We start from the raw sequence: 27,730 nt of genomic DNA, 5'->3' as shown, positions 1-27,730 counted from the left end.
TTGGCTCGAATAATAATTATTTGATACAAATAAATATTTATTCAAGTAATCGAGTATTTGAATCAAATAATTTTTTTTCACTGTACAAATAAAATTATTCGATACAAATAAATAATAATAATAATAATTATTATTATTATTATTATTATTATTATTTGAGATGATATTTGTTTAAAATACAGAAATTATTGGCTCAAATACAGTTTATTTAATTCAAATAAAAATTATTTGGTTCAAGTAAATATTTCTTTGATAACAGTCCAGTAATCAAGTATTTGAATCAAATAATTTTTTTTTCAGTGTATCGAATAATATTTATTTGAATCAAATAAATTCAGAATTGCCAAAAAATTTTGTTTTTAGTAAGAATTTAAATATTTCCCCTGGGCTCCAATGAAAATTATTAGGTTCAAGTAAATATTTATTTGATAATAATCAAGATTATTTGAATCAAATAATTTTTTTTTCACTGTACAAATAAAATTATACGATACAAATAAATATTTATTTTTATCACAATATTATTATTATTATTATTATTATTATTATTATTATTATTATTATTATTATTATTTGAGATGATATTTGTCCAAAATACAGAAATTATTGGCTCAAATACAATTTATTTAATTCAAATAAAAATTATTTGAAATATTTATTTGATAACAGTCAAGTAATCGAGTATTTGAATCAAATAATTTTTTTTTCAGTGTATCGAATAATTTTTATTTGAATCAAATAAATTCAGAATTGCCAAAAAATTTTATTTTTAGTAAGAATTTAAATATTTCCCCTGGGTTCCAATGAAAATTATTTGGTTCAAGTAAATATTTAATTGATAATAATCAAGATTATTTAAATCAAATAATTTTTTTTTCACTGTACAAATAAAATTATAAGATACAAATAAATATTTAATTCTTATCACATTATTATTATTATTATTTAAGATATTTGTTTAAAATACAGAAATTATTGGCTCAAATACAGTTTATTTAATTCAAATAAAAATTATTTAGTTCAAGTAAATATTTATTTGATAACAAGTAATCGAGTATTTGAATCAAATAATTTTCTTTTCATTGTATAGAATAATTTTTATTTGAATCAAATAAATTCAGAATTGCCAAAAAATTTTGTTTTTAGTAAGAATTTAAATATTTCCCCTGGGTTCCAATGAAAATTATTTGGTTCAAGTAAATATTTAATTGATAATAATCAAGATTATTTGAATCAAATAAAGTTTTTTTTTTTTTTTTTTTTTTGCAGTGTAGGAAAAAGAAAAAAAAAGAAAATTCTCGAAAAAAGAAGGGTGTTATTTTCTTTAGCAGTGCGTGATTTTATTTTCTCGTTTTCAACACAGTAAAGTCGCGGAAATTTTTTTTTTTTTTTTTTTTCCATCAGAAAGTGCGAGTGTGTGGGCCACGAGTTTGCGCGAGATTAGAGAGCTTTTACGCCGACGCCGACGCATCATCAAAAGCTTCGAGTCGGCGTAGTCTGGGACCTGGCGTCTCCCCGTTCGGGAAATAGGGAAACGGAGACAAAAGAGAGAGAGAAAGAAGAAATTTATTCGAAAAACGGGAACGAGACAACGACGACCAAGAAAACGCTAGTCGAGTGAGGAGTGTGGCTCGCGTTAGATAGGATGCGTGTGCCTGGGTGCGGTGTGCCACCACCCAACAACAATAACAACAATCAATTCACAATAAATAAAAATAATAATAAAAATCATCAAAAAAATAATAAAAGTCAAAATATCATTAGAAAGAGTCAAAAAATTTTTAGGCTACATCAAGTGATCAGTGATCACCATTTAAGGCGGGAAAATAATCATCATTATCATCAGATTCAATATAAAAATTTTGGAGAACGTCTCGATTTTCAAATTTTTCGAATTTCGAGAAAGGAAGGACATTTTGATCCTTCCGCGAGAAAAATCCTCGGGATTCGTGAAAATTGCATCACTACGTCCATTATTAAATATTGTGAATTGAGTTAATCATCATTAAAAAAAAAAAAAAGAAATACTAATTGGAGGGAGAATTTTTTTGGTCCCTTCTTTATCGGGACCAAAAAAAAAAAAAATTCGCGGGGCCAATTTGAGTCAATTATTTCAATTTGGCATCCACGACGTTTAGAACGCTGAAGCTCCAGGCTCAGGAGTGTCATCCAGGTGTCAACCGGCATCAGCCTGGACCACCACCGTCCCAGCTACTCATGTTCATCCCGGATACTCTGAGGAGCTGCATGGTGGAACCGGATGTCTCGACTTACCTGCAGGCCCCTTCCGTAGGACAGGTGCTTTGATTTTATATTAATTTTTGCTTTCCCCTGATTTTGCTTTTATTGAAACAAAAAAAATGATTTGAGATTAATATTACTTCATCAAAAAGGAAAATTCTGTTCTCTTTGTTTCGTTTTGTTTTATTTTCATTTTTTTTTCTACGGAAAAAAATAAATTTGCCTGGAACTGCAATAAAAATTTCACTCGAATAGCAATATTTGTTTCAGTTAAAAATCTTCTATTTTTTCTAAAACCTTGTTTCAAATGATTTTGTTTCCGTAATTACAATTTTTAGTGACAATTATTGTCAATGTTGACAATAAAATTTTAAGTTGATTTTTTACTTTTTAGGAGGAAAAATATTTTTTTTTTTATTAAAACTGAATCATTTTGATTAACATATCGTTTCTTTATTGCTGAATGGCTTATGGCGAAATTTTTTCTTTATATTGGTGCTATAGAGAATTTTGATAGCTTCTTTTAGTTATGAATTTTTTGAAAAAAAATCCCAAATTTCGATCTTTTTTGGAAAAATTTAGAAAATTTCTTCTTTTGATTTTCATGTTGATAATCATTTGTTTGATGCATAAAAATTTTGTCAATTTCTTTTTTTTTTGTAATTTCCAAGTTTATCAATATCGAAGTTCTTCTCTTTTCCCCCCCCCCCACTTGATTTATCATGTTAGAAAATATTAAATTCGAAAATTTATTCTTTCGCAAGTTCCGAATTATTTCATCAATAGATCGAGAGTAAAAATTTTTATTTCTAAATTCTAATTTCTTCTTTAAATATAAAATTAGATAAATAATTAAAATAATTTTTGTTACACTAAAAAAAAAAAAATTTATTTGATTCAAATACTCGATTACTTGACTATTATCAAATAAATATGTATTTGTATCAAATAATTATTATTTGAATCAATTAAATGGTATTTGTTACAAATACAGAAATTATTGGTTCAAATACAATTTATTTGATAATAGTCAAGTAATTGAGTATTTGAGTCAAATAAATTTTTTTTTCAGTGTATATTTGAACCAAATATAGTGTATATTATATAATATAATTATATAATATAATTCCAAATATATTATATAATAATAATAAAAATAATAGAATGAATGATACTATAATGTTACACTGAAAAAAATTATTTGTATCAAATAAAATTTTTTTTATTGTACTATTATTATTATTATTATTATTATTATATTATATATATAAAATGTGTACCAAATATATAAACATAAATTGAAAAATTTCTTTCTGCAAAAAGAAGAAAGTAAGATGAATTTAGGGAAAGAATTTTTTTTTTTTCAAATTGCTTGACGGTTTTTTAAAAAATCGGAAGATTATTAAGGTATACAGACAGCTGAACACGTACGAAGGACACTTATACAATATCATGAATGCACGCAAACCTGTCCAATTGTTCCGCGTGCTTGTCATCCCGATCGCACGTTTATTTTATTTTTCTTTAAACCCCCGCTCCCCTACTTGGAAGTTTCATTTGATTTTTTTTTTTTTTTTTTTTTTTTTTTTGCATAGTGTAGCAATCACACTATACAGTATATACTGTTACTGTATAAATTATTGTGATAAAAGAAGATCACTTTATTATGAAAGAGAAAAGAAAAAAAAAAAACTTTAACAACTTGTCCCAAATCCAATCCGACGGCAATTGCAATTAAAAGAAAGGGTTTTTAATTCCCTCAAATGTTTTGCAATCACGAAAGCGAGAAACTTTCTTTTTTAATATATATATATATATATATATAGCGCATCAGCAGTATGTACATGGCGTGGAGAGTCTAATCTGCAAATTAAGTTTGGGTTTTAATTTTTCACTCGTCGCAAAAAAAAAATGATACGAATAAAAAAAAGTAGCAGTATTACAGTAAAAAAAAAAAAATGAGAGAAAAGTAGAAAAATATTTTTTAATATTTTCAGGAATGATATATAAATACATAAATGTAGAGAAATCTGGAATGAGGGGTAAAAAAAGATTAAAAAGAAGGAAATGCGATGAGTATTTTTTTATTGAAATAAAAAAATATATTTAAATAAAAAAAAATTAGTAAAATAAGTTAGTGACGCACAGAAAAAAGTGGGAAAATCAAAAATTTTTCATTTGATTGCAAATTCAATTTGGTTTGAAAAAAATATTTATTTTTTTTTTTATATTTTATTCGAATGAATATAGTGATACGGCTTTTGATAAACAGTGTCCAATGAATATTCTATTTTATTTCGATTGACGGAAAAGTTGCATCGATATATATATATATATTTGAAAAAAATTGTTTTGTTTTGATAGAAAATATATTCCTTTTCACATTTTGTATAAAATTTCTTGTTGCAAAAAAAAGATTGCTTTTCTCACGCCTATCGATTTGAATTTGATTTCAATTTGAAATATAAAAATAAATTGGAATTTTTTTGTCGAATTTGTTATTTTACAAAACTTTTATGTGCAAAAATTTCACGAAGCTGAAGTACGCAACGTTTATATAAACGATTTTTATAGAAATAATTTTTTAAAATGAAAAATTCTATAATTTTTTGCCTAAAAAATATTTTTTTTATAATTTGTTGATTAATTAAAACTACAAAAAATATTGTTTAGGCAAAAAATTATAAAAATTTTCATTTTAAAAAATTATTTCTTTAAAAATCGTTCATATAAACGTTGCTTCGTAAAATTTCGCGAATTTAGAATTAAAAAACGGGATTTAAAAAATCTGATAAATTTATGGTTAATAAAGAACAATTTATTATAATTAATGGATTGTAAATAAATATTTACTTGTTTCAAATAATTATATTTGAGTTAATTGATATTTGAAACAAATAGAGAAATCATTGGTTGAAATACATTTTTGATAATTCAATTATTTCAAAAATTAGTTGATTGAAGTATAAATATTTATTTGAGTCAAGTAAACGATAAATTTTTTTTTCTAGTGTACCATACACGAAGTAGATATACAAATGAAAGTTCATTGTCCTCTCTCTCTCTCTCTCTCTCTGTAACCCCGCGCGCGTCATCAGCAAACATAGAACAGTCATTAGCGCGTCGTACACGACATTTATTTGGGGTGGTGCATATCCTCTTTTCTTTCTCCTTGATATACCTTAAGCATATAAGCTTCAAACGTTATTTTCCTCTGCCTTTGACTATACAACGTTTGCATAATATTATACAGCTTTCCTCAAAATTAGATTTGAATCCAAACATTTCAGCTTTGCATAAAACAACATCTAACAACTAATAATCGCATAGTTATTACCAAAACAATTTAAAAGCTTTTCTCTATATATATATATATTATATGTATTTTAGCACTTCCCGTATGAATAGATTTTATCTTCCACGGGATAAAAATCAATAAACTAATCAATTATTTTAGAAAATATTTTATTTTATTCTTTTTCGGATCTTAATTTGAAATAAATATTTTTAAATTTATGGCCTTAGGTCCGTAAATATTTTTTGAAAGTAACAAAATACATTAAACGAATTTTCATAAAATTCATTTTTTTTTAATGCAGTGAATTTTCTACTTAGCGGAATTTATTATTTTATTTTTATAATTAGGCAGAATTTTGATTTTTAAATTAAAAAAAAAAAAAATAATCGAATATGTAGAAAAATCGCAGTCATTCAGAATTAATGTTACTTTGCCTTAAGGGGAGTGACAATCTTCATTTTGAATCCTTTACATTTTCATGATCGTAGAAAGATATGTCTTTTTTTCTTGCGCATCATTTGGGTCCTAAAAACATACATTTTAAAATATTTTAATAACATTTTCATTATTTTTAACATTAATTATTATTTATTAAATTTAATATTTAAAAAAATTCTTTTAAAAATTTTAAATTAATAACTAAGTCAAAAAAAATTAAATTTTTATTTTTGACCATTTTAGAAATTAATTTCTTTAAAAAATTAAGATTTTAAATATATCTATCTTCTTTCTCAATTTTGACTATTTTTCATCGCCAATTTTTTTCCACGCTTTTTTTTTAATGATTCTTAAGAATCTCTCGCATGGATTTTCAAAAATTTAAATTTTTTTAAAAAAAGAAAGAAAAATATAAGTTAAAACATCATTGAACTCTTTTATTAAACTGTTTTTTCTATTACAATTTTAAGTATTTTTTATTGTCAAATTTTTTTCACACTTTTTTAATAATTCTTTAAAATCTCTCGCATGGATTTTCAAAAATATTAATTTTTTTAAAAAATAAAAATTCTAAAATGGTCAAAAAATAAAATTTTCCTTTTTTTTGACTACCTTATATGTTTTTAGGACCCAAATGATGCAAGAAAAAAAAATATAACCTCGTTTAATAATTTAAATTTAAGTGGGGGTCAAAATAAAGTTTGTGACTCCCCTTAAGAAGGGACAATTAGAGAAATTTTTACTCTTGCAAAAGTAATATGAGTAGTAAAAGTAATTTCCAGTCAGACGACACGGTTCAATTTTTCTAAATTTCCTACAGATGATAAAACTATTAGTCAGACATAGTTTTGATTTATGGTATGTAATTTTGCCGTTATCAGTAGTAAGAGTTTATTTTAGTCAGACAGTACAGTTTAATGTATTTTTAATAGTAGAAAAATTCCTTCTTAGAGAGACTTGTTTTTTTTTCGTAATTTCGTAGACAGTAGTACAACGGATGCTATGAGCTAGTTCCAAATAAATTTTGGATTTTTTTGAATAATTTTCGATTTTTGAGATAATTGTTCGGGAATACCATATATATATATATATATATATATATATATATATATATTGGCGTAATTAATTTTTTTTAATTACGTTAATATTGTTAAAAATTTGCGTAATCCTTCAAACAGGATTTTTCCGAATTGCATTTTTTTTTGAGTAGTATAAGTAAATGATTCATCGGACAGAAAAATGTTTCTATATAGTAATTGAAAATAAAACGAAAATTTGATCAGCTTTATAATGGTCTTGAAAAACGAAAATCTCTATTTTGTTTTTATATAGATGGAATGTTTCTCCTTTGAACTTGTTTCGAGATAGAAAATGACATTCATTCATGTGGAAGTAAATATATACACTGTGTATATGCCATAATCATCTCTCTCTCTCTCTCTCTCTCTCTTTTTCTTTCTTTTCTCTCAGTGAAATTGTTGGAAGAAACGAATTCTTGTTTTTGGCCAATTCACGTTGTGCTTTTCTCCTATCGGGTACTGTGCTTTTCTCGTCTCTCCTCTAGCTTGTGTGTCTATGTTATGTCCCGCCAGACAGAGAGGAGTTTGGCTATCGATCGACTTTAGCTACAGCATAGCCAGAAGCAGCCGCGTGGTTTCCTATACTCTCTTGTTCCTTTTTCTTACTCTCTTTTCTGAATTCGTACTCCATTGCTTTTTTTTGGGTAACATGGTCCCAAGGTATATATGGACAGTTTGAGAGACATATAAAAATTTTCCAACATTTTTCTGGAAAATGTTAAGGGTCACTTTTTTTATAGAAATGATTCCATCTCTTTTTATTTTTCAATTCTTCAATATTGTACTTTTGTGATCCTTTACACGATATTATGACACAATTAAGATAACAAGGTCTCCAGATATGATATATAAGGAAACATTTATTTTTGAATTACTGCGATTTTTTTTTCTTTGTTTTCTTTATTTTTAATTAAAGAAAAATGTCTTTTATTCTTGGAGTAAAAGATAGTGAAACTAATATTTCATTAAATGAAATTTATTTTTGTCATTATTTCTATAAAAATTAATTAAAATTCGATTTTGAAATTTTCGCAATATGCACTCAGAGAAATGGTATATTTTTCTCCGAGCCTACTAACTCATTTATTTGTTGCAAATATATTTTATTTCATTGAAATAAAAAATTTATTTGAGGCAAAGAAAAATTTATTTCTGACAAAAAAAATTTTTTTTATTTACGCCAAATAAATAAGTTAGTATGGCTCTGAGACAAATATACGTTTATTTAACTCAAATATATTTTATTTGATTCAAATAAATCATTTCTCTGGGTGTGGTTATTTTTTAATAAATTTTAAATTATATTATTGTCAAAATGTAATATTTTTGCCTTTATTTTGACCTCTTAATATTTTAATAGTATTTTTTTTATATTGCATTATTTAGGTCCTAAAAAGATGGTTCAAAAAAGAAAATCTTAATATTTTGAACCATTTTAGAGTATATAAACTGAGAAAAAAATTTATTTAATTCAAATATTCGTTTACTATTGTCAAATAAATATTTATACTTGGACCAAATAATTTTTATTCGGATTAAATTATATTTGAACCAATAAATTTTTGTATTTGAAACAAATAAAAGCTCGAATGTAAATTGTTTGAAACAAATAAACTTTAGTTGACTCAAAAATTATTTACTTGAAGTAAATATTTATTTGATAATATCAAGTAACCGATTAGTTGCGTTAAAATATTTTTCACACATATTAATTTTGAAACACATCATTCTTGTAGGCAAAAGTGTTATAGATTTTGAAAAATTTTAAATAGTTTTTAAAATGTGTGTCAAGATCAAAAATATTTTTAAATAATAATTATTCATTTAAATAATAACTATAATTATTATTTATTTAAATAATAATATTAATTATTATAAATAATAATTACGTGTTATGAGACAACTAAAAATAAATTTATTTAATTCAAATAATCGGTTACTTGATTATCAAATAAATATTTACTGGAACAAAATAATTATTATTTTACTCAATTAAATTCTATTTGTTTTAAATACAGAAATTAATTATTTCAAAAATACAGTTTATTAAATTCAAATAAAAATTATTTAGTTCAAGTAAATTTATTTTTCATTAAATGAATTAGATAATTAGTATGAAATGTATTAATTAATTTTTTTCGAATTAATAAGTCCAAAATTGAGATGAAGAGAGGAAATGCGGTTTTAAAGAAAAAAAAAAATAAAGGGGGGAAGTTTGGTGCGTTTGAGAAGATTCGGGGGTGGGCGAGGGGGGGGGGGGAAGATACGAAAAGAAGCAAAGGGGGGCGGGAGGGGAGAGGTTGCGTCGGTTCGAGGGCAAATCTAGTAAGCTAGGACAAGTGCTATTAATAACTGTTTGGGGTGCCGTACCTGGCCGCCGCGCGGTGCCTTCGGCGCGAGACTTGCGTCTCGATACGCGCGTTTCATCCACCGGCGTCTCAGTGTCGTCGCGACGACCTAAACGTCGTCTCCGTTTTGTGCCAACGTTTCTATTACACACACGCACTCGGTTATATTGTTTTACAAAATTCGAAAATTCAAAGTCAAATTCGTAAATTAGAAAGGTTGATAAACCCTCTTTCTATATATTAACCGGAAGTGAATCAATTTAAGAAAAGAAAAGAACCATTTTTTTTCGAAATTAAAAATTATATTTTGTGCGGAAATATTTCTATATGATTAAGATTTTTTTTTCGATAATAATTTGTTTCTGAAAATTGGATCTTTTTTTTATTGATTTTTTTTTTTTATCCACATTTATCATCTCGTTGAGAATGATCACGTAATCAATTTGCAATTGCTTCCTCATTGTAGGGGGGAATTATTTTTTGTGATGTAATTCAATAGCATTATAATAAATTAAATAATTTTTTTGTAATTATAAATAAGAATTAATAAATGTAATCTTGTTCTCTTTATTTGATATCTGATTCAAAATTTCACTATGCCTCAAGATATGCGAAATTTTTTATGGGAGCAAATTATATATAGTAAAATTTTCTTCTATTTTGGATCATTTTTTTAAATTTAGAAATTATTTTCTATTATTGTGTGAAAATTGGTATTATCCGAGATGTTAGGTGTGGATATCTGGATTTTTGTACAAAAATTGAAACATTTTTATGGTTTTTCATATTCGAATTTCAAACTGTGATATTTTTTTAATTTCTTCATTTTGTCATGATTTTTATTCCGAAAAAAATTCTTATAATACGTTGCATTTTGTCTAATTTATGAATCATCAATTTATTTGTCCTTGTTGTCTGTTTGCTTTTGAAATATATGAGAAAGGCTAAATATAGCCGAAATATTTATAGAATTCTTTTCTACAATATCTTTTTTTTTCAAAAATTGTTCTAAGGCAGAAAATTTTGCTATTACTTCAGCAGATATGCCATATTTTTCTGAAGCCGAATTGTATATATGGATTAATTTAGAGATAATTCTATATTTATTTGATGTTGAAAAATTCAGAAAAATTCGATTATAAAATTTTTATCTTTTTGTTGACGATAGGTTAATTATCTTTAGATGCATAAAACTTGTTAATAAATCCATGGTTGGTTATCCCCTTTTCATTATATGAAAATATAATGTTGAACTTGATATAAGTTTACATACCTGAAAACAGAGAAGTTACAAGAGCTGTTACAACCACAATTGTGGATCCTCAAACTTCATATAGTTCTCAAAGTTTAGAATGACTTGTTCAACATTCACATGGTGCACATTTAGCAGCTTTGTTAAAAGCTGCTTTTTTTCATCACCATATTGAACAAATTTCATTTTAATTCTACTTGCTTCCTCGTAATTATCTTACGGATTCAGAATTCTAAACCCTTTTTTTTTTGTAAATTATCTTCGGATTAATATTTTTAATGGAATATTTTGTATTAAAAGTATTCTATTAGTTAAAAATTAATATCTTGAAATCTCAAGGGCAAATTTTTGCGCAGTTACAGATGTAGAAATCCAAAATGATATCGTCTTTTATAGAGGAATGAATATAAGAGTACAAAATACTCGACAACAACCTGCCACTGTCTCCACACGGAGTGTCATTAAAAAATAGCTTCTCTCTCTCCACGTCATTGAGGCCTGACGAAAATAGTACAATTTATTTCGGTACAAAGCAAAATGGTTGCTTTCTAAACCATCTCTCTTTTGAAACGTGTGTATCTGTAAAGATTTGAAATTTCCTTGAAACTTTCTCCAAATTGAAATTATCCTATAGTTTGATATAAATATAGTTGTAGATAATTAAAAATTTTCTCTTAACAAATACAAATTTTTTGACCTTGCTCGATAATAAATAGGTGACGGACCATATAGTTTATAATCTATAACACAGTGATGATAAATTTTTTTTTGGTTCTTTTCTTTTTGCAAGAAAATGCAATTAAAAATTGAAATTAAAAACAAAAATTGATCTAAAGGTGTTTTAGTGATAAAAATTTGGGAAAAATATTATTTGAATAAGACGAATAGGTGAAAAATTGTGCGCTTAATTTCGCGCACGACAAAAACAAATGAGGCCTCGATCATCTTGCATTAAAGAGGCGGAGGAGTGTTGTGAATATTACGGATATTGTAAGAATCAGTGCTTCTGACAGCTGGACCGACAGTGGAATAGACAGACGGTAGTGTACAACAGCGGCCACAGTGCTTGCGAATACTCGATGGTTGGTGTTGTTATAATTAGCATTTTTTTTTACGCGTTAGATTTGGACAAAAAAAAAAAAATTTTTTTTTTTTTTCTTTATAACTTTCTGTAAAATTGTAAATGATAGTTTTGTCTCCTCCACATGATTTTTCGGGTCAGTATTTTAGGAAATATTTCATGTAACAATGTGAGAAAAAAATATCTTTATTTGTTGTTTAAATTTACCATAATGTAATAAATAATTTTACAGTATTTCATCAAAAATTAGGAGAAAAAAAAATTTACCATTTTTTTTTTACGCATTTTATAAAACTTGTGTGTTGCTTGAGAGATTTTAAGGCTCAGTTTCCTCTCTCTCTCTCCATATATACATCTGTTACTGAAATTCAAAGATGCAAGCTAGAGATAAATCAGAAATATACTATTTCAGTTGTTTCTATCTTTTTGGGGGGAAAATTTGCCTACGAAGCTTTTTGTGAAAATGTATTGCTGAGTCAAGAAAGTCGTTTAGTTTAAACTATCGTCAATTCAGCTGAAAATATTTATTAGATCAAAATCTAAGATTACATCAACATGTATTTTATATTTATTTTTATTTATTTTTTTTTTTGATGCAGATTATTAGAAGAAATTTAAAAAAAAGAGATAAAAAAATATCCCCGGGAAGAACAATTTTGTTTCATAAATATGAAGATTTTTGAAATAATGAAATTTATTATACGTGAATGTATTTTATAGTCGCATTTTATTTGAATGCATCTGTATGTAGCTCTCGGGGCAAATTTAGATAATTTTTTTTTTTTTTTTTTTTTGCTTCCCATTTTTATTCCTTTTAATGCAGCGTTTTATTAATTTAGCGTAACTACAATAAATTTAGAGATGAAATAATTAAATGAAATCAACATTTACATTTTTGCGAAATATTTTCTTAGTTGAATTTCGAAAATATTTTTGAAAAATAAATTTTAAATTACAAATTTTCCTTTCTTTTTTTCTCGAAATCTTGGTTTTTTTCTTTTTTTTACGAAACATTTGCAGAAATAGAATTGCCTCTTCAATTAAAATTTTTCTACTTATTTATACAATAGGGAAAAAAGTGAGAGGCAATCGTTTGTTATAAGAAAAAAAAAATCCCCCTCCATTATGTCAGTATTAAAATATATTTCACAAATGTGAATGAAAATATCGCGTGTTACATAGGCACAATTGTAACTCTTAAAATCAAGATAAAACACAAATTTATTTCAATTTACTTGAAAGAAGAATAAATAAATGTGATTTTTGTCAAAAATTTTTAATTCTTCAATTGAACAAAAGTGAAAATAATTAAGAATGAATATAAATTTATATAAATAAGGGATGGAAATTAGATGGCTAGCATGTATTAAACATTTGAATGTTATCCTTTCCCTCTCCCCCCCCCTGCGTAGCATGTGGCATCGCCCCAAGCGCGTCTAGTATTCGTTCCTGGTTCCGGCACTCTGTCAAGTGCAGTTGAATGGCCGAGATTCCACGATAAAACTCACGGGAAGAGTTTGTGTCATGCATATACGCGAAGGGGGTAAAAAAAAAGGAGAAATGCCTGTATCACACGTGCAAGGTCAAGTAGTAAGGGACCTTGAATTTGCAAACATTACTTATGTATATAAGTACTCGTCTCATCCATGACGTATGACACTATGAGCCGTTCTCATTGTTTTACTTTCATTTTTTTTTTTTTTTTTTTAATACTAATTGCCTCCAAAGAGTAGAAATGTTAGTAAGAAATTTGTACCATTTGTGTAAAATTCTTCTTACTCTTGTGTAAAATTTATCATACTGTTGTGTAAAATTTATCATACTGTTGTGTAAAATTTAGCATACTGTTGTATAAATTCCACTATTTGTTGTGTAAAATTTACCATACTGTTGTATAAAATTTAGCATACTGTTGTATAAATTCCACTATCTGTTGTGTAAAATTTACCATACTGTTGTATAAATTCCACTATCTGTTGTGTAAAATTTACCATACTGTTGTATAAATTTCACTATCTATTGTGTAAACAATACTATTGTATAAAATTTACCATACTGTTGTATAAATTTTATTATCTGTTGTGTAAAATTTAGACAACATGGTAAATTTCACAAAACAGTATAGCATAAATTAAGAGAGTAAATTTGACTATTCTGTTTCATAAACTTTATCCAACAATTGTGTAAATTTTACCATAATTATTTTTACGATTTTCGTTAGGTTCTTCATTTATAAATTGTTTTTGGCAATTTTTTAAAATTGCTTCTTTCAAATGAAAAATCTAAAATCACTTTCTTGAAGTCTTTTCTTCTCGATCTTATGAGAGAACTATGTCTCCAGCCTCTGTGTTTTTTTTTTTTTTTTTTTGTTTTTTTACTTAGAAAATGAGAGAGAAAAATAAAAAGATGCATGCGGTGACTGTTGTGCCTGTAACATCGAAAGTAGCTATTGTCTGATGGTTTTTAAATGTAGGTGGAGAGACATTAAGAGCGATCTGTTAAATGAAGTGGACAATGAAGTGGAACGTGAAATGGACGTCTTTGATTTCAGGATGAGTTCCATCCATTCATTGAGGCCCTTCTACCATTCGTGAAGTCTTTCTCCTACACGTGGTTTAACCTACAAGCTGCAAAAAGGCGTTACTATAAGAAGCACGAGAAACGGATGAGTCTCGAAGAGGAACGACAGTGTAAAGAAGAACTCCAGGTGAGTACAATTTTTTTTTTTTTTATTTTAATTCTGCGATATTAAATATATATATAATTTACTTTTGCTACACAGAAAATTAAAAGGCATTAAAATAAGCTGCAACGCTTATGATTTTAATTCATTTTGGTATTAAAATAAGCAAAATTGGATTAAAATAATAAGCGTTGCAGCTTATTTTAATGCCTTTTAATTTTCTGTGTAATTAAAAAGTAAAAAAGCGTAAATAATCTGCTCCATTTAATGACATTTTTTTTTTTTTTTTGTCTTCAAATCATTCCCTCTCCCATTAAAATAAGAAGATTAACCCAAAATATTCGATTAAAATCAAAAATCTAATTTTTAAAACTTTTCACAACTTTTATTTTCTAATTGAAATTTCTTTGAATTTTTATACAGATGAAATTTTTATTGACTTTGCGGATTTTTGAGAGGGGGGTGGGGAATTATTTTCTTTTTTCATTTTATTTATCTACCCCCCTGCCACTAGTTCTTCTCTCTACCGCAATTCGCATTCTCCCTCGTTCTACGCCGGTCGATCAATATTTTAATCCCGCGATGCTGCGGTATTTAGCGAGTAGACGGACGGATTTATACTTTGAACAAGGATTTTCTTTTCAAATCGATTGGAGTTTTCTAGATCGTTAGATTTTAATCTCTAAGCCCTGTGTGGTTTTTGTTACTATATATATATATATATATATATATATATATATATATATATATATATATATATATATATATATATATATATATATTTGAGGAGATTTTGATATTTGCAAATTACTGGCCAAGAGAAATATAGAAAAATTTCTGCGAATTTATACTTTTTAAGTAAATTAATTTAAGAAATTTCATTAATTTTTCTACAAATTTTTATATTGTATATACACAGTTTTCTGAGGCTCTCAAATTGAGACCATAAACAGCATTAAAACGTTGCATTATCAACAATTTGATACACTTTATGGTCTCGAATTTGAGATTCTCAGAAAACTGTGATGGGAAAATTGTTAATTTTTTTTTTTTTTTTTGTAGTTAAATTTCAAATGAAATGCGAATTGAGAATTGGAGTTATACAATTGCAAATTCCATGCGCTTATGAAATAAATCGTTTTGTGTTAATATCTGTGTCAGTGATTTAAAATTAGGCGATATATTGACTGCTTTATATACTGAAATAGCATCATAGTTGGCAAAGGATATCATTGTGTTTATGAACTATAAACCTTCAAATCACTTTCTGTTTCTTTATATATATGGGAGAAAGTAGTTTTAGAACTTGAAAAGCCAAGAGGAGGATAAAGTTTACGGAATAATTTAATTTCATGAAAATTTTTTTTTTTTTTTTTAAATACAGTTTATTTAATTCAAATAAAAATTATTTTGTTCAAGTAAATATTTACACCCACAAAAATGTTTCTTTGCATCAAAAAAGTATTCCTTTGATATAGGGTCAAAGAAATGTTTTTTTTTTATTTAAAAAAATTTTTTTTATTCTAAATAAAACTTTTTTTGAAATTGAAAAAGTATTTCTTGAAATCAAAAAATTTTCTTTATATCAAATAATTTTTTTTTTTAAATTAAAGAAAACTTTTCTTTAACCCTTTATCAAAGAAATACTTTTTTGATTAAAACAAACATTTTTCTTGGTTTAAAAGTGGGATAAAATGCAGGGACAAATAGCATTGTTCGAAGTAGAGAAAACTTTATTTGATTCAAATAAATGGTTACTTGACTATTATCACATAAATAATTTTTAAAGTTTAAATAAATATTTTAAAAACAAATTTTTAATAAATAATAAAATTACTGAAAGAGAAGAAAAAATGGTTCAACTTTGATTCAGTCGTACAATAAAATTTAAGCGACGGGTTGGTATTATTTATAGATAAAATTTTTCGTAAAAATTTTTATATTGAACAACCAATGATAATAATGTTAGTTTGTAAACTGAAAAAAAATCATTTGACTCAAATAATTGGTTACTTGACTATTATCAAATATGTACTTGAACCAAATAATTTTTTTGTGTAATTAAATAACCTTTGAACCAATAATTTCTGTATTTAAAACAAAATTTAATTTCCCAAAATAAAAATTACTTGGTTCAGCTAAATATTTATTTGATAATAATTAAGTAACAGATAAATTGAATCAAATAAATTTTTTTTTCAGTGTACGCAACTATTAAAATCTAAAATGTTATTTTTTACTGTTATATTTTTATTTTTATCAATAAATTAACTTTTATAATTATATTTAATAACTTTTATAATTTTCAGGTGAAAAAAATAACATTTTAAATTTTAATCTTTGAACAAAAAAAAATATTATTACCTGTTGTAGAACGTAACAATTGTTACAAAAAATTTTTTTTATTAAAATAATACTGACCCACGCAGTTTTGTGTAAAGTGGCAAAGGCCCTTTAGATTCGTTTTCCTTAATTTCAAGACACACAGGCCACATAGGATGATATCGACTACTTTAATTCCGGCGCACGACGAGAGGATGCGGAAACGTATATATATATATTTACACGGCTGAGAGCGAAACGAGTGTAGTAGTTTTACCAACACCTAGTGAAATATTTGAGCAGACAAGTACAACGAGTCGAGAGAGAATATATATACATATATACACGTATAAAGATAGTGAGGAGAGAGAGAGAGAGAGAGAGAGAGAGAGAGAGAGAGAGAGAGAGTGTGTAGACATGTAGCGCATACGCCGTCGCGACGGAGGCTGCGGCTACGCGGCGCCTACCAACCACCATCTATAATCTCTATGCGGATATCGATTTTCCACCCTGTATTTCCTAAATTTATGCAAACTAGCACCCCCTTACTACGTATGTCGGCCCCATTCATCTAACGAGCTCACCCCCCCCCCTCCCCTCCCACCATCACTATCGTTGTCTCACCTATCTTTTCATAACTCTTAACTGCGCCCCGAAGGGTGAGGGCGTGAGAGAAAAAAAAAGTGGAACGAGAAAAGTCAGAAAGAATAACAAACGATAAAGTCCATTTAAACGAATCCCGATTTCTAATTAAGAGAAATTTAATAGGGAACGATGTAATTGCTATATATATATATATAAGAGAGAGGATAAGCGGAATTTATGAATTTGGGGTGTGATGATAAGAAAAAAATTTTACTTCTTGTTTTTTCGTGAAATATTAAATATTTTTTGACATTCAAAAAAAGATAGGAAATAAAATAATGCCGAATAAGGTAGAATATATTTTTTCTTTATATTTTTGTCCCTTTTTTTTACTGTCTGATAGTAAAAAAAAATATACGATTCTTTCAAATAGATAAAAAAACAGTAGATATATTTTTTAATAATGAGATTAGTGTTTGAAAAATGGTAAAAATATTTTTCAACAATAAATATTAGAAAAATTGATAAAATAATATTGGGGAAAAGTATGGGGCAATTTTTGATAGGATTATTATTCACTGATCTACAATGGACCAAAGTGGAGAAAATTTTCGAAATTAAAAATTTTCGAGATAAAATCACGGGAATAGTAGAAAGAGTTATCACGAGTAACAGAGAAGAGTACAAAAAAAATGTATGAACCACTTTTTGATAGAACCAACAGCATCCGATGGACCAAAGTGGAAACATTTGTTTTTAATTTTTTAAGAAAAAAAACTTTTTGGAATTCCACAGAAGTTATCTCCAGAGAGTTGCTTACAAAAAAAGTATTAAGCTTTTTTTGAAAGGACCCACAGCATCCGAGCTGCGTACGCAGTTCAGCATCCGAACTACAATGAACCGAAAAGGAAAAAAGAATTTAAAAAATTTTAATTTTCGATATAAAATTTCGGAACTAAGAGGAGAATTATCCCAAGATAGTGATCTACAAAAAATGAATGGATCACTTTTTGATAAGACCAACAGCATCCGATGGACCAAAGTGGACAAAAATTTGGAAAATTTAAATTTTTAAGAAAAACCCTCAGAAACATCACAGAAGTTATCTCAAGAGAGTTCCTTACAAAAAATGCACCGAGCATTTTTTGAAAAAACCAACAGCATCCGGGGTACAATGGACCGAAGGAGAAAAAAATATTTTAAAAATTTTAATTTGCGAGACAAATTTTTTGGAGCCTAACAGGAGAGTTATCTCAAGATAGTGATATACAAAAAATGAATGAACCAGTTTTTGATAGGACCAACAGCATCCGATGGACCAAAGTGGACAAAAATTTGGAAAATTTAAATTTCTTTACAAAAAATACAACTGGCATTTTTTAAAAAATCCAACAGCATCCGAGGTACAATGGACCAAAGAAGAAAAAAAATATTTTTTTCAATATTAATTTTAAAAATTTAATATAAATTATTAACAAATATTTGTTGAAAAATTTTTCTTTTGTAAAATTTCTTATTATATCGAGAAAAAAAGTATCTATATACAAAAAAGTTGAACTGATCAATCTTGTCGAAATTTTCTATAGCTTTTCTTTCCAATTAGACTTGTCTTGCAACAAAGACAGCATCAAATGAAGAAACTCAGCAATGTTATCCCACACTACAATAGCGAGACTAGCTCGAGTACTTGAACGCAATTAGGACTTACAGCCAGACGATTGTGCAGAAACTCGTGGAAGGTAAAAAAAGAGAAGGAAAAAAAAACTAAAAAAAAAGTAGAAGAAGAAAAATCTCCTTGTCTCCGATAAAGAATTACGGGCAAAGGATGTACCCGGAAAAAAACAATTCTTCCAGTGCCTTGAGTCGTGTGCGTTGCCGAGTTTTCTAATCTGCAGATTCTTTCCAATGAGATGGGGTTTTCCTTCGAAGATATAATTCATCCCGTCTGTCTGAAGCACCAACATCGAGTCGCGAAAGGCGGGTTCAATCTGTGTATTATGTAAAATCGTTATAGAGTTTCCCCCCCAGGAATATCTAGAAATAGAGATCGATAAAACAGAATCATTTTCGTATAGTTGCAATCTGTTTTTTTTTTCTTTAATAATTTTCAAAAAGAAAAGAGAAACAAATTGTATACACACATCTATCTTGAATCATATATCAATGTGAGATAGCTGAATGAAAAAGAGACAAGTGCCAGAAACTAAGCAGCGATTTCTTCCGCCGTAAAACTTGCCAAATATACAACATTAAAGAGGTCAATCGCATGACACGACATCTCGCGCGCACAATTGCTTGAAAATATTGGAACTCCCTCAAAAATCAACTGTATATGTGTTTGTGATTTATTCTATCCGTTCTGCGCTAAAAATTTGATTTACACAATTTTTACTACTTTGCAAATTATTGTATATAGTCCTTGAAAGAATGCAAATTGTAGAGAAATAGTTTTCTGTCTGAGGCAAAAAAAAAAAAAAATTACAATACTTTGAAACTAAAGTAGAACAAGAATTCAAAAGTCAGACAAAGATATCGTTTGAAATATTTATATCTTCTCTAACTTTACTATGAAAAAAAAAATTCGTTCGGAAAATTCACAAAAAAAAAAAATTGTATTGAAAGAAACTGTTTACAAATTTTAGTACAAATTGGAAGCAAAAAAAAAATGCAATGAAATAGTAGAAATATAGTTTCTTTGTTTTTCAGGAAAAAAGTTAATAAAAAGTTATAGAAAAATCTCATTTTAACTAAAAGCAGTTCCGCAAAATCAATTTTAGTTTTAAGTGGAAAAAAGATGTCGAAGTCAGACAAAAGTTCCATTATTCAAGTAAAAACAAAAAAAAAAAAAAAAACTTTTCCAGACGAATGTTCTACTCTATATAAGTGAAAAAGACGTCAAAGTCAAATCAATTTTTCTTTTTAGTAATTACTATTTGATTTATAGTAACATTTTTTTTCACTAAAAGATTGTTTTCACTAAAATTTTAGTGGAAAATGACTAAAAATAAGTGGAAATTTTCACTAATTTTAATTTGTAAACGAACTCTCAATAATTTTTAGTAAGTTTTTTACTAAAATTTTAGTCAAAAATTTAGAAACTACTAAATCAAATAGTAATTTTTTACCAAAAATTAGTAAAAATTCTTACTAATGTGAATTAGTAGCTTACATTTCACTATAATTCAAATTTAGAGATTTACTTGACTATTAATCAGATAAATATTATTTTAAGCCAAATAATTTTTATTTGAACCAATAATTTCCGTATTTAAAATAAAATAACATTTAATTGATTCAAATAAAAATTATTTGGTTTAAGAAAATATTTATTTTGTCTCTCTAAATTTGAATTAGTGAAAAATGAGCTACTAATTCACATTAATAAGAATTTTTATTAATTTTTAGTAAAATATTACTATTCAATTTATTTTAATTTTTTTTACTAAATTTTTAGTAACAAGTGACTAAAAATTAGTGAAAATTCTTACTAATTTAAATTAGTAGCTCACTTTTCACTAATTCAGATTTAGAGAGAATAATCAAGTTACCAATTATTTTGAATCAAATTAATTTGTTTTTTCAGTGTAATAATAACAATAATAATAATATTAATAATAATAATAATAATAATAATAATAATAATAATAATAATAATAATAATAGAAATTATTATTTAAAAAAAAAAATAATTATAATATTACAATAAAAAGGAGATGCAGAAAAAAAATAATAATTCTAGTGGAACGGCTTTTCACTCCGGGACGCCCCGAACCTGTGAGAAAACCGGAAGTAACGATATGTGCGCGCGGGGCCATAAAGTGGAAAAAAGTAAGGAAATCCGTAAGAGAGTGAAGAGAGTCAAAGAGGCGGAATGAACTGAGGTGAAGTCTTGAATTCGGCGGTCGGCGAGGCATATATATGTACATATATAAAGTCAGAGAAGATTTTCTAGCAAAAAAAAAAAAAAAAAAAAAAAAAAATAGGGGGAAGGGTGTCTATAGAAGTGAGGAGGTTGCAATATTTACAACACTCTATGCAGACCCCGGAATTGCCTATAAAGAAATCGTGGAGTCGCTTTGTTCGCGTCATAACGTTGTAACGTAAGGGGCCACCAGCTATACACTCGGGATCGTTGCCAAATTAATAAATATATTTCCAGAGTCTATCCGGCCTCATCCCCCTCCCCTCGTGCCCTCAACCCCTATATATGCTTAACTCTTTCCAAAAACCACCCTCTCTTTTTCTCTCCTTCTCTCTCTCTCTCTCTCTCTATAAGCTATAAATTTTAAATTGACGTTTTACACACGCTATAATAATCTTTCCTTCCTCTCTTCAACAAAAATTTTCTATATTTCCAATTTTCTCATACATTATATATATATATATATATATATATATATAAATATATATATACGTACTTGGTTTGTTTTATAAATCATTTTTAATGCATTTATTTATACTGTGTATTAACATGTTTTTTATATGTTCATTTGAATTGAAAATTTTATTTGAAATTCGCGTACTGAAAATTACAATGAAAAAAAAATTATTTCAAATAATCTTAATTATTACACTGAAAAAAAGGGTTTGATATTGACAACCAAACGTTTGGTTGCGGTATTTCAGCAACCAAAATTTTTTTTGTTGAATCAACAAAATTTTAATTGTCTCAACCAAAATTTGTTTGACACAACCAAAATTAGAAAAAAAACGATTTTTGTTGTCCTAATTAAAGTTTAATTGGGACAAACAAAATTTTGTTGATTCAATAAAAAAAATTTTGGTTGCTTAAATACCAACCAAACGTTTGATTGTCTATACCAAACACTTTTTTTCAGTGTATCTAATAAATATTTACAACCAAATAATTTTTATTTGAACTAAATAAAATTTTGTTTATCAATAATTTATGTATTCGAAGTAAATATCATTTAATTGACTCAAATAATAAAAAAATATTCGATATAACAGTCGATTATTTGAATGAAATAAATTTTTTCATACTTTAAATATAATTTATATTAATTAGAATGAAAAAAATTAATTAGATGAAAAAATAATTAAAATAAATAAAATACAATTTTTTTTCGGGGAAAATTTTAAGTAAACAATTTTTTAAATATAAAGAAATAAGTCAGTTGCACTACTTTTTTTTTTCTCTAAAAGTTAGTCTGGATACTACTTTACTACTTTGGAAAAACTTTTGCCTGTTGCGGTTTTTTTTTCCACTTAACGTAAAATTTTTATTTTCCCGAAATTTTTTAATCCAAAAATACAGTTTGCCTTACTTTAATGTCTTTTTTCACTTTAAAGTTGAAGTCAATTGAGAAAACTTTCTTTCTTTTTTTTATTATATAAAAACAAGGACTTTTTTTCCCCCCTAAAGATTGTATAACAACTTTTTACACTTAATCTACTCTTTAAAATTTCAATGAGTTAAAATTCTTTCATTAATTTTAATTAGTAAAAAATTGCAACTAATTTTTAGTCATTTTTCACTAAAACTTTGGTAAAAAAAATATTACTAAATTAAATAGTAATAGTACTAAAAAAACTGATATTTTTAATTATTTTTCACTAAAACTTGGATAAAAAAAAAAACTAAATCAGTAATATTTTACTAAAAACTTAGTAGTAAAAATTATTACTAAATCGAAAAGTAAAGTTTTACTAAAAATTAGTGAAAATTTCTACCAATTTGAAATAGTAAATTCTCACTAATTTACAATATTAGTTTATTAGCTTCGTCGATTAAATATAATGGGAAATAAAATTCCCTTCGTTAAATAGACACAGAGCGTAATCGAATAAAATAAAAAAAAAAATCCTTTATTGTTTTTATCTAATTCGTTGATTTATTTCTTTTTTTCGAAAAAAAACTGTTCATGTTTTCGATAGGGGTGGGGAAAATACAATAAAAGGCTGTGAAAAGGTTTTTTTTTTACATAAAAAAAGGAACGATTTTATTTTTGTCTCTTTATCCAAGTGGTTTCTACGTGTGTGAAATTTTCGATAAGTAACTCTCTTGGGTTTCCGTCTAGGAGGTCGATCAACTTGGAGGGTTAGTCACAAGAGACTTTCGCCATTGCGACAATCGTTTAGCACGTTACTACCCCTCTTTGATATATATATATATATATATATATTATCAACTAAATTAGTTTATAAAATCCACTTAGAAATTCAACAAACGTTTTTATAAAATACAATTTAAAATAAAGATTTTTTTTTCTACCATTGAATATAAGATTTCATTTTAAATATAAAGGAAATCTTATTTTTTAAAAAAAAGGAGTAGGTTTTTATTTTCAGTTTTATTAAGACTTTCTTGATTCTTTAAATTGTTTACATTTAAAAATTTAATATTTACTTTCTTAAAAATATATTGCATTTTAAAAAAAGACTCCTTTTCTCTTTTAAAAAAATTTATCTTACACTTGAGAGAAATATTTTACTGTCGCGTTTATATTTCCTCTTTAAATCGGAATTAGTAAAAAGTTTAACTAATTTAAATTAGTGACATTACATAACATAAACTTTAAAATTAACTATTAAATCAGTAGATTTTGTGGCCGCCGCCATATATTTATATTACTGATTCAATCAGTAATTGATATTTTACTAATTGAATCAGTAAATTTCTACTAATTATCAGTTGCTCAATTCTCGCTATGGCAATTAGTAGATTTCTACTGCTAATCAGTGAAATATGACTAATTCAGATTTAGAGAGTTTAACTAATTGAAAAGCAAAAACTAACACAGAAAATTATAAGGTATTAAAATAAGCTGCAACGCTTCTTATTTTAATACAATTTTGCTTATTTTAATTCATTTTGGTATTAAAATAAGCAAAATTGGATTAAAATAAGAAGCGTTGCAGCTTATTTTAATGCCTTTTAATTTTCTGTGTTTCTATTGCTTATATATTCATTAATTATATTAGTAAATTTCAAAAAATAACTGAAACTTTAGTTAAAATGAAAAGTACTGATTGAATTAGTAAAATTTCTACTGATTCAGATTTAGAGAGTAGCTTATTTTAATGCCTTTTAATTTTCTATGAAGTTACTAATTTAAAATTAGTTAAAATTTTAATCAATTCAAAAGAGATAGAAAATTTATTTGATGCAAATAAAAATTTGCCTCCAGTGCCTAATAATATTTTATTTGGTTTAAATAAAAAAAATATTATTTAGCACAAATAAAATATTTAGCAAAAATAAAATTTTATTTAGCACACATAAAATAGTTATTTACCTCTGAAACAAGTACATATCTTTTCTCTGTGTGATTTTACTGAAAAATGAAAAAAAACAAAAAAAAATTTTTAAAACAACCTATTTTTTTATTGCAGTTTCTTTTTGTTAGAAAATCCTTTTCACAGCAATAATTTTGAGAACAAAATCTAGAGAATATTCCGAGTGTAATTTCTAATTTTTAGTGTCTGACAGTAATAAAGTGTCTTGAAATTTCCATTATTATCAGAGAGAGAGAGAGAAAGAGAGGATTAGCGTCTCATTACGGAAATGGGATCGTTTTGAGGGAGAAAGTGTGGGAGGGATGTTTCGCCAATTAGCATAAGCGGCTATCTCGTAAAGTCAAAGAGGCAAGGTATATAATTTTGATAGGATATAGACCCACACATACATATATATATATATATACAAACACATATACGATTGAAAGGGAGAGAGAGAGAGAGTCACGTACATCGCGAGTGCCGAAACGAGGCCTGCACCCGAAAAACCCGAATCGATAGGCGCATAGCGCGAGATATATCTATATATATATACATGTTACTGTAGGCATGTGTGGCATGCATGTACCCCGACGATCTAGACTATATATATATATACACACATTTATATATATATATATATATATATATATATATCAAGGAACCGCGTGGCTATAGATTACACACTGTATACTTACGGGGGTGGCCTGAATTTAACCTCATCCTCAACTCCTTTGAACGATGGAGGGAGGCAAACTCCCGCCGTTAAAGACATTTTTCCCCGTTCGCAATCCGCCTTCAGACTTACGAAAAAATTGCATAGAAGTCAAACGACGGCCACTTCCTCTTGCCTTAAAGGATTACCTTCAATTCCATAGAAACAACTTTCTTTTTCTTTTTTTTTTTTTTTTTATTAGCCCTTAAGTTGAATTATTTCTTCTTTTAACGGTAACATGCTCGCAAAACACATAACAGATTTTATGACTGAAAGAACGTATCTTCTTTATCACTAATATACGAATTCTCTTTGTTTAATAATTCAATTCAAACTATTTTTTCCTCGACAATTTTTTTCCAGGTTTTATCTCTTTTTATCAGTAAAAAGTAAATTACTCTCTTAAATAAGTAAAAAAAAAAAAGTTAAATAAAATAATTAATAATAATAATTCTTATTATTAATTATTTTATTTTATTTACTGTTGGAGAAATTAATTAATTTTTTTTTTTTTTTTTTGGAGTAAACATAAATTATTCTTTACGGTAATAATTTTTTATTACCTACACTAAAAAAAATATTTATTTATTTGATATAATAATATTTATTTGATTCAAATAATCAGTTACTTAATTATTATAAAATAAATATTTACTTGAACCAAATAATTTTTGAGTCAATTAAATGTTACTTGTTTTAAATATAGAAATTATTGATTCAAAATTCTACAGTTTATTTAATTTAAATAGAAATTATTTGGTTCAAGTAAATATTTATTTAATAATACACTGTCTATGTGGTTTAACATTGGCTTATTTTTATTTGCAACAAAAATGAGACTAGATTTTTTTTGTGTAGTCAGGTATGCCGATTATTTGAATCAAATAAATTTCTCTTTAATGTACAAATAAATTAAACAATTTTAATGCAGATAAATATTGTTCTCAATACACAGTTAATTTGAAAGTATAAAATTGGTATTAAAAGTATCAAATTGGTAATAAAAAAAATCAAATTGGTACCAAAAGTATCGAATCGGTACTAAAAGTATCAAATTAGTACTAAAAGTATCGAATTGGTACTAAAAGTATCGAAATGGTACTAAATGTAACAAATCGGTACTTAAACTATCAAATCGACACTAAAAGTATCAAATTGGTTTATCAAAACTATCAAAATGATAATATTAGTAGGGGAGAGTGGGGCAAAACCGGGTACCTTTTTGGAATTCTCGGTTTACAAAGAATCATTTATTTATTTATTTATCTATCGATATGGTAAATAACTGATATATCGAAAGTTAAACATCGATCTCGGAACAAACACGTCGATTCTTTGGAGAAAAAATTTAAATATGCATAGTGTAATGCATATATATATATATATATATATATATCCGGTTTTGACCCACAGTTTGGTACCCGATTTTGCCCCGCACTGCATTTTTTAACAAAATGTAAAATTTTCAGCTTATTGTTAATAATTTAACAATTATTTTTAATGAAAATTATTCATAAATAAATGCTGAAAAAGATATTATACTTGCCAAAACGAATATATCGACACAAAAAGTTTTATAAGTGATTTACTTTCGATAAAAAATGAATTTTCTTTTAATCTAAAATTTAAAAGTCACATAAAATAGAATAAATAAATTTTTATATAGTGGTTATATAATTAAAATACTACTTAAAATACTTAAACTCTCCCCTACCAAATTGATCAAAATTTTTTTACATACCATTTTGATATTTTTTTTTTTTTTTTTATTATCAATTTGATACTTTTAAATTAACTGCTTGTATGAATGAAAAATATAACCTATAAAGTTCCATAAATTCTATGCGCGGTAAAAAGGAAAACAAATGATGATTATATGCGATTAATAAAATATGTTTTGAAAGATGTTTGTATTTAGATTATCATATGAATAATTGAAACGAGAAGAGATATGACAAATTTCGCGCATTTATGTATATGATGTGAGAAACAAAACACGTGGCTTAAAATGAATCTCGCGTGCACGTGGCTATTACAACCTTGGTTTTGCTTGCTGCCAAAGATTCGTAAACCCGTAATTCGTACGCAGGATAGTCGTCTTGTTGATTTGGCGAACGCCAAGAATCAGCCACGTGCTCTTTTGGCCAAATGAAAGAAAATTCTCTTATAAGAAAGCTCAATTATATTTTCGGGCAAAAAACAAAAAAAAATTTTTCAATGAATTTCCTCATAAAAATCAAAGAATTTTTATTTTTTAATAATTTTATTTAATTTTCTAAATGAATTTTGATTTGCTTAAAAATTCGGTTTAAAATTTGATATCTACAAATTTTGTTCAGTAAATATTTATTGGAAAAGAAAATTAATGTTTTGTTCTTAGGATTTATAATATCGTTCAATTTAAGAAAATTGAAAAAACAATTTTAAAAAAATAGTTCGACACTTTTTT

At 26.4% G+C, this 27,730-nt stretch overlaps 2 protein-coding genes across 14 annotated transcripts in view; one reads left to right on the top strand and one right to left on the bottom strand.

The window, feature by feature from the left end:
- Positions 1–27,730, bottom strand: part of LOC127290557 (caveolin-1-like) — a 253,523-nt gene that overhangs the window by 15,436 nt on the left and 210,357 nt on the right. Inside the window, exon 5 of one of the 2 annotated variants that reach the window (XR_007844382.1) lies at positions 5,824–6,064. The exons of the other annotated variant lie outside the window; for it this stretch is intronic. The gene's annotated coding sequence lies outside the window, so the exon portion shown is untranslated. Of the gene's footprint in view, positions 1–5,823; positions 6,065–27,730 lie in introns of those variants that run through there. 2 annotated transcript variants of the gene reach the window in all.
- Positions 1–27,730, top strand: part of LOC127290541 (nuclear factor 1 X-type) — a 64,033-nt gene that overhangs the window by 1,784 nt on the left and 34,519 nt on the right. For 3 of the 12 annotated variants that reach the window (XM_051319198.1, XM_051319194.1, XM_051319199.1), the window contains exons 1-2: positions 1,489–2,298; positions 14,289–14,444. In XM_051319198.1, coding sequence (XP_051175155.1) covers positions 2,218–2,298; positions 14,289–14,444 — 237 coding nt within the window. In that variant the 5' untranslated portion in view covers positions 1,489–2,217. Of the gene's footprint in view, positions 1–1,485; positions 2,299–9,453; positions 9,621–11,492; positions 11,739–14,210; positions 14,445–27,730 lie in introns of those variants that run through there. The other 9 variants (XM_051319192.1, XM_051319195.1, XM_051319196.1 and 6 more) reach the window with 8 other exon arrangements.

The sequence above is a fragment of the Leptopilina boulardi genome, unplaced genomic scaffold, assembly GCF_019393585.1.
Source record: "Leptopilina boulardi isolate dan_hultmark-lab unplaced genomic scaffold, ZJU_Lbou_2.1 LbouV2_70, whole genome shotgun sequence".
Classification (NCBI taxonomy): domain Eukaryota; kingdom Metazoa; phylum Arthropoda; class Insecta; order Hymenoptera; family Figitidae; genus Leptopilina; species Leptopilina boulardi.
The sequence above is the reverse complement of the archived record's forward strand: the minus strand, read 5'-3'. Positions and strand labels throughout refer to the sequence as shown.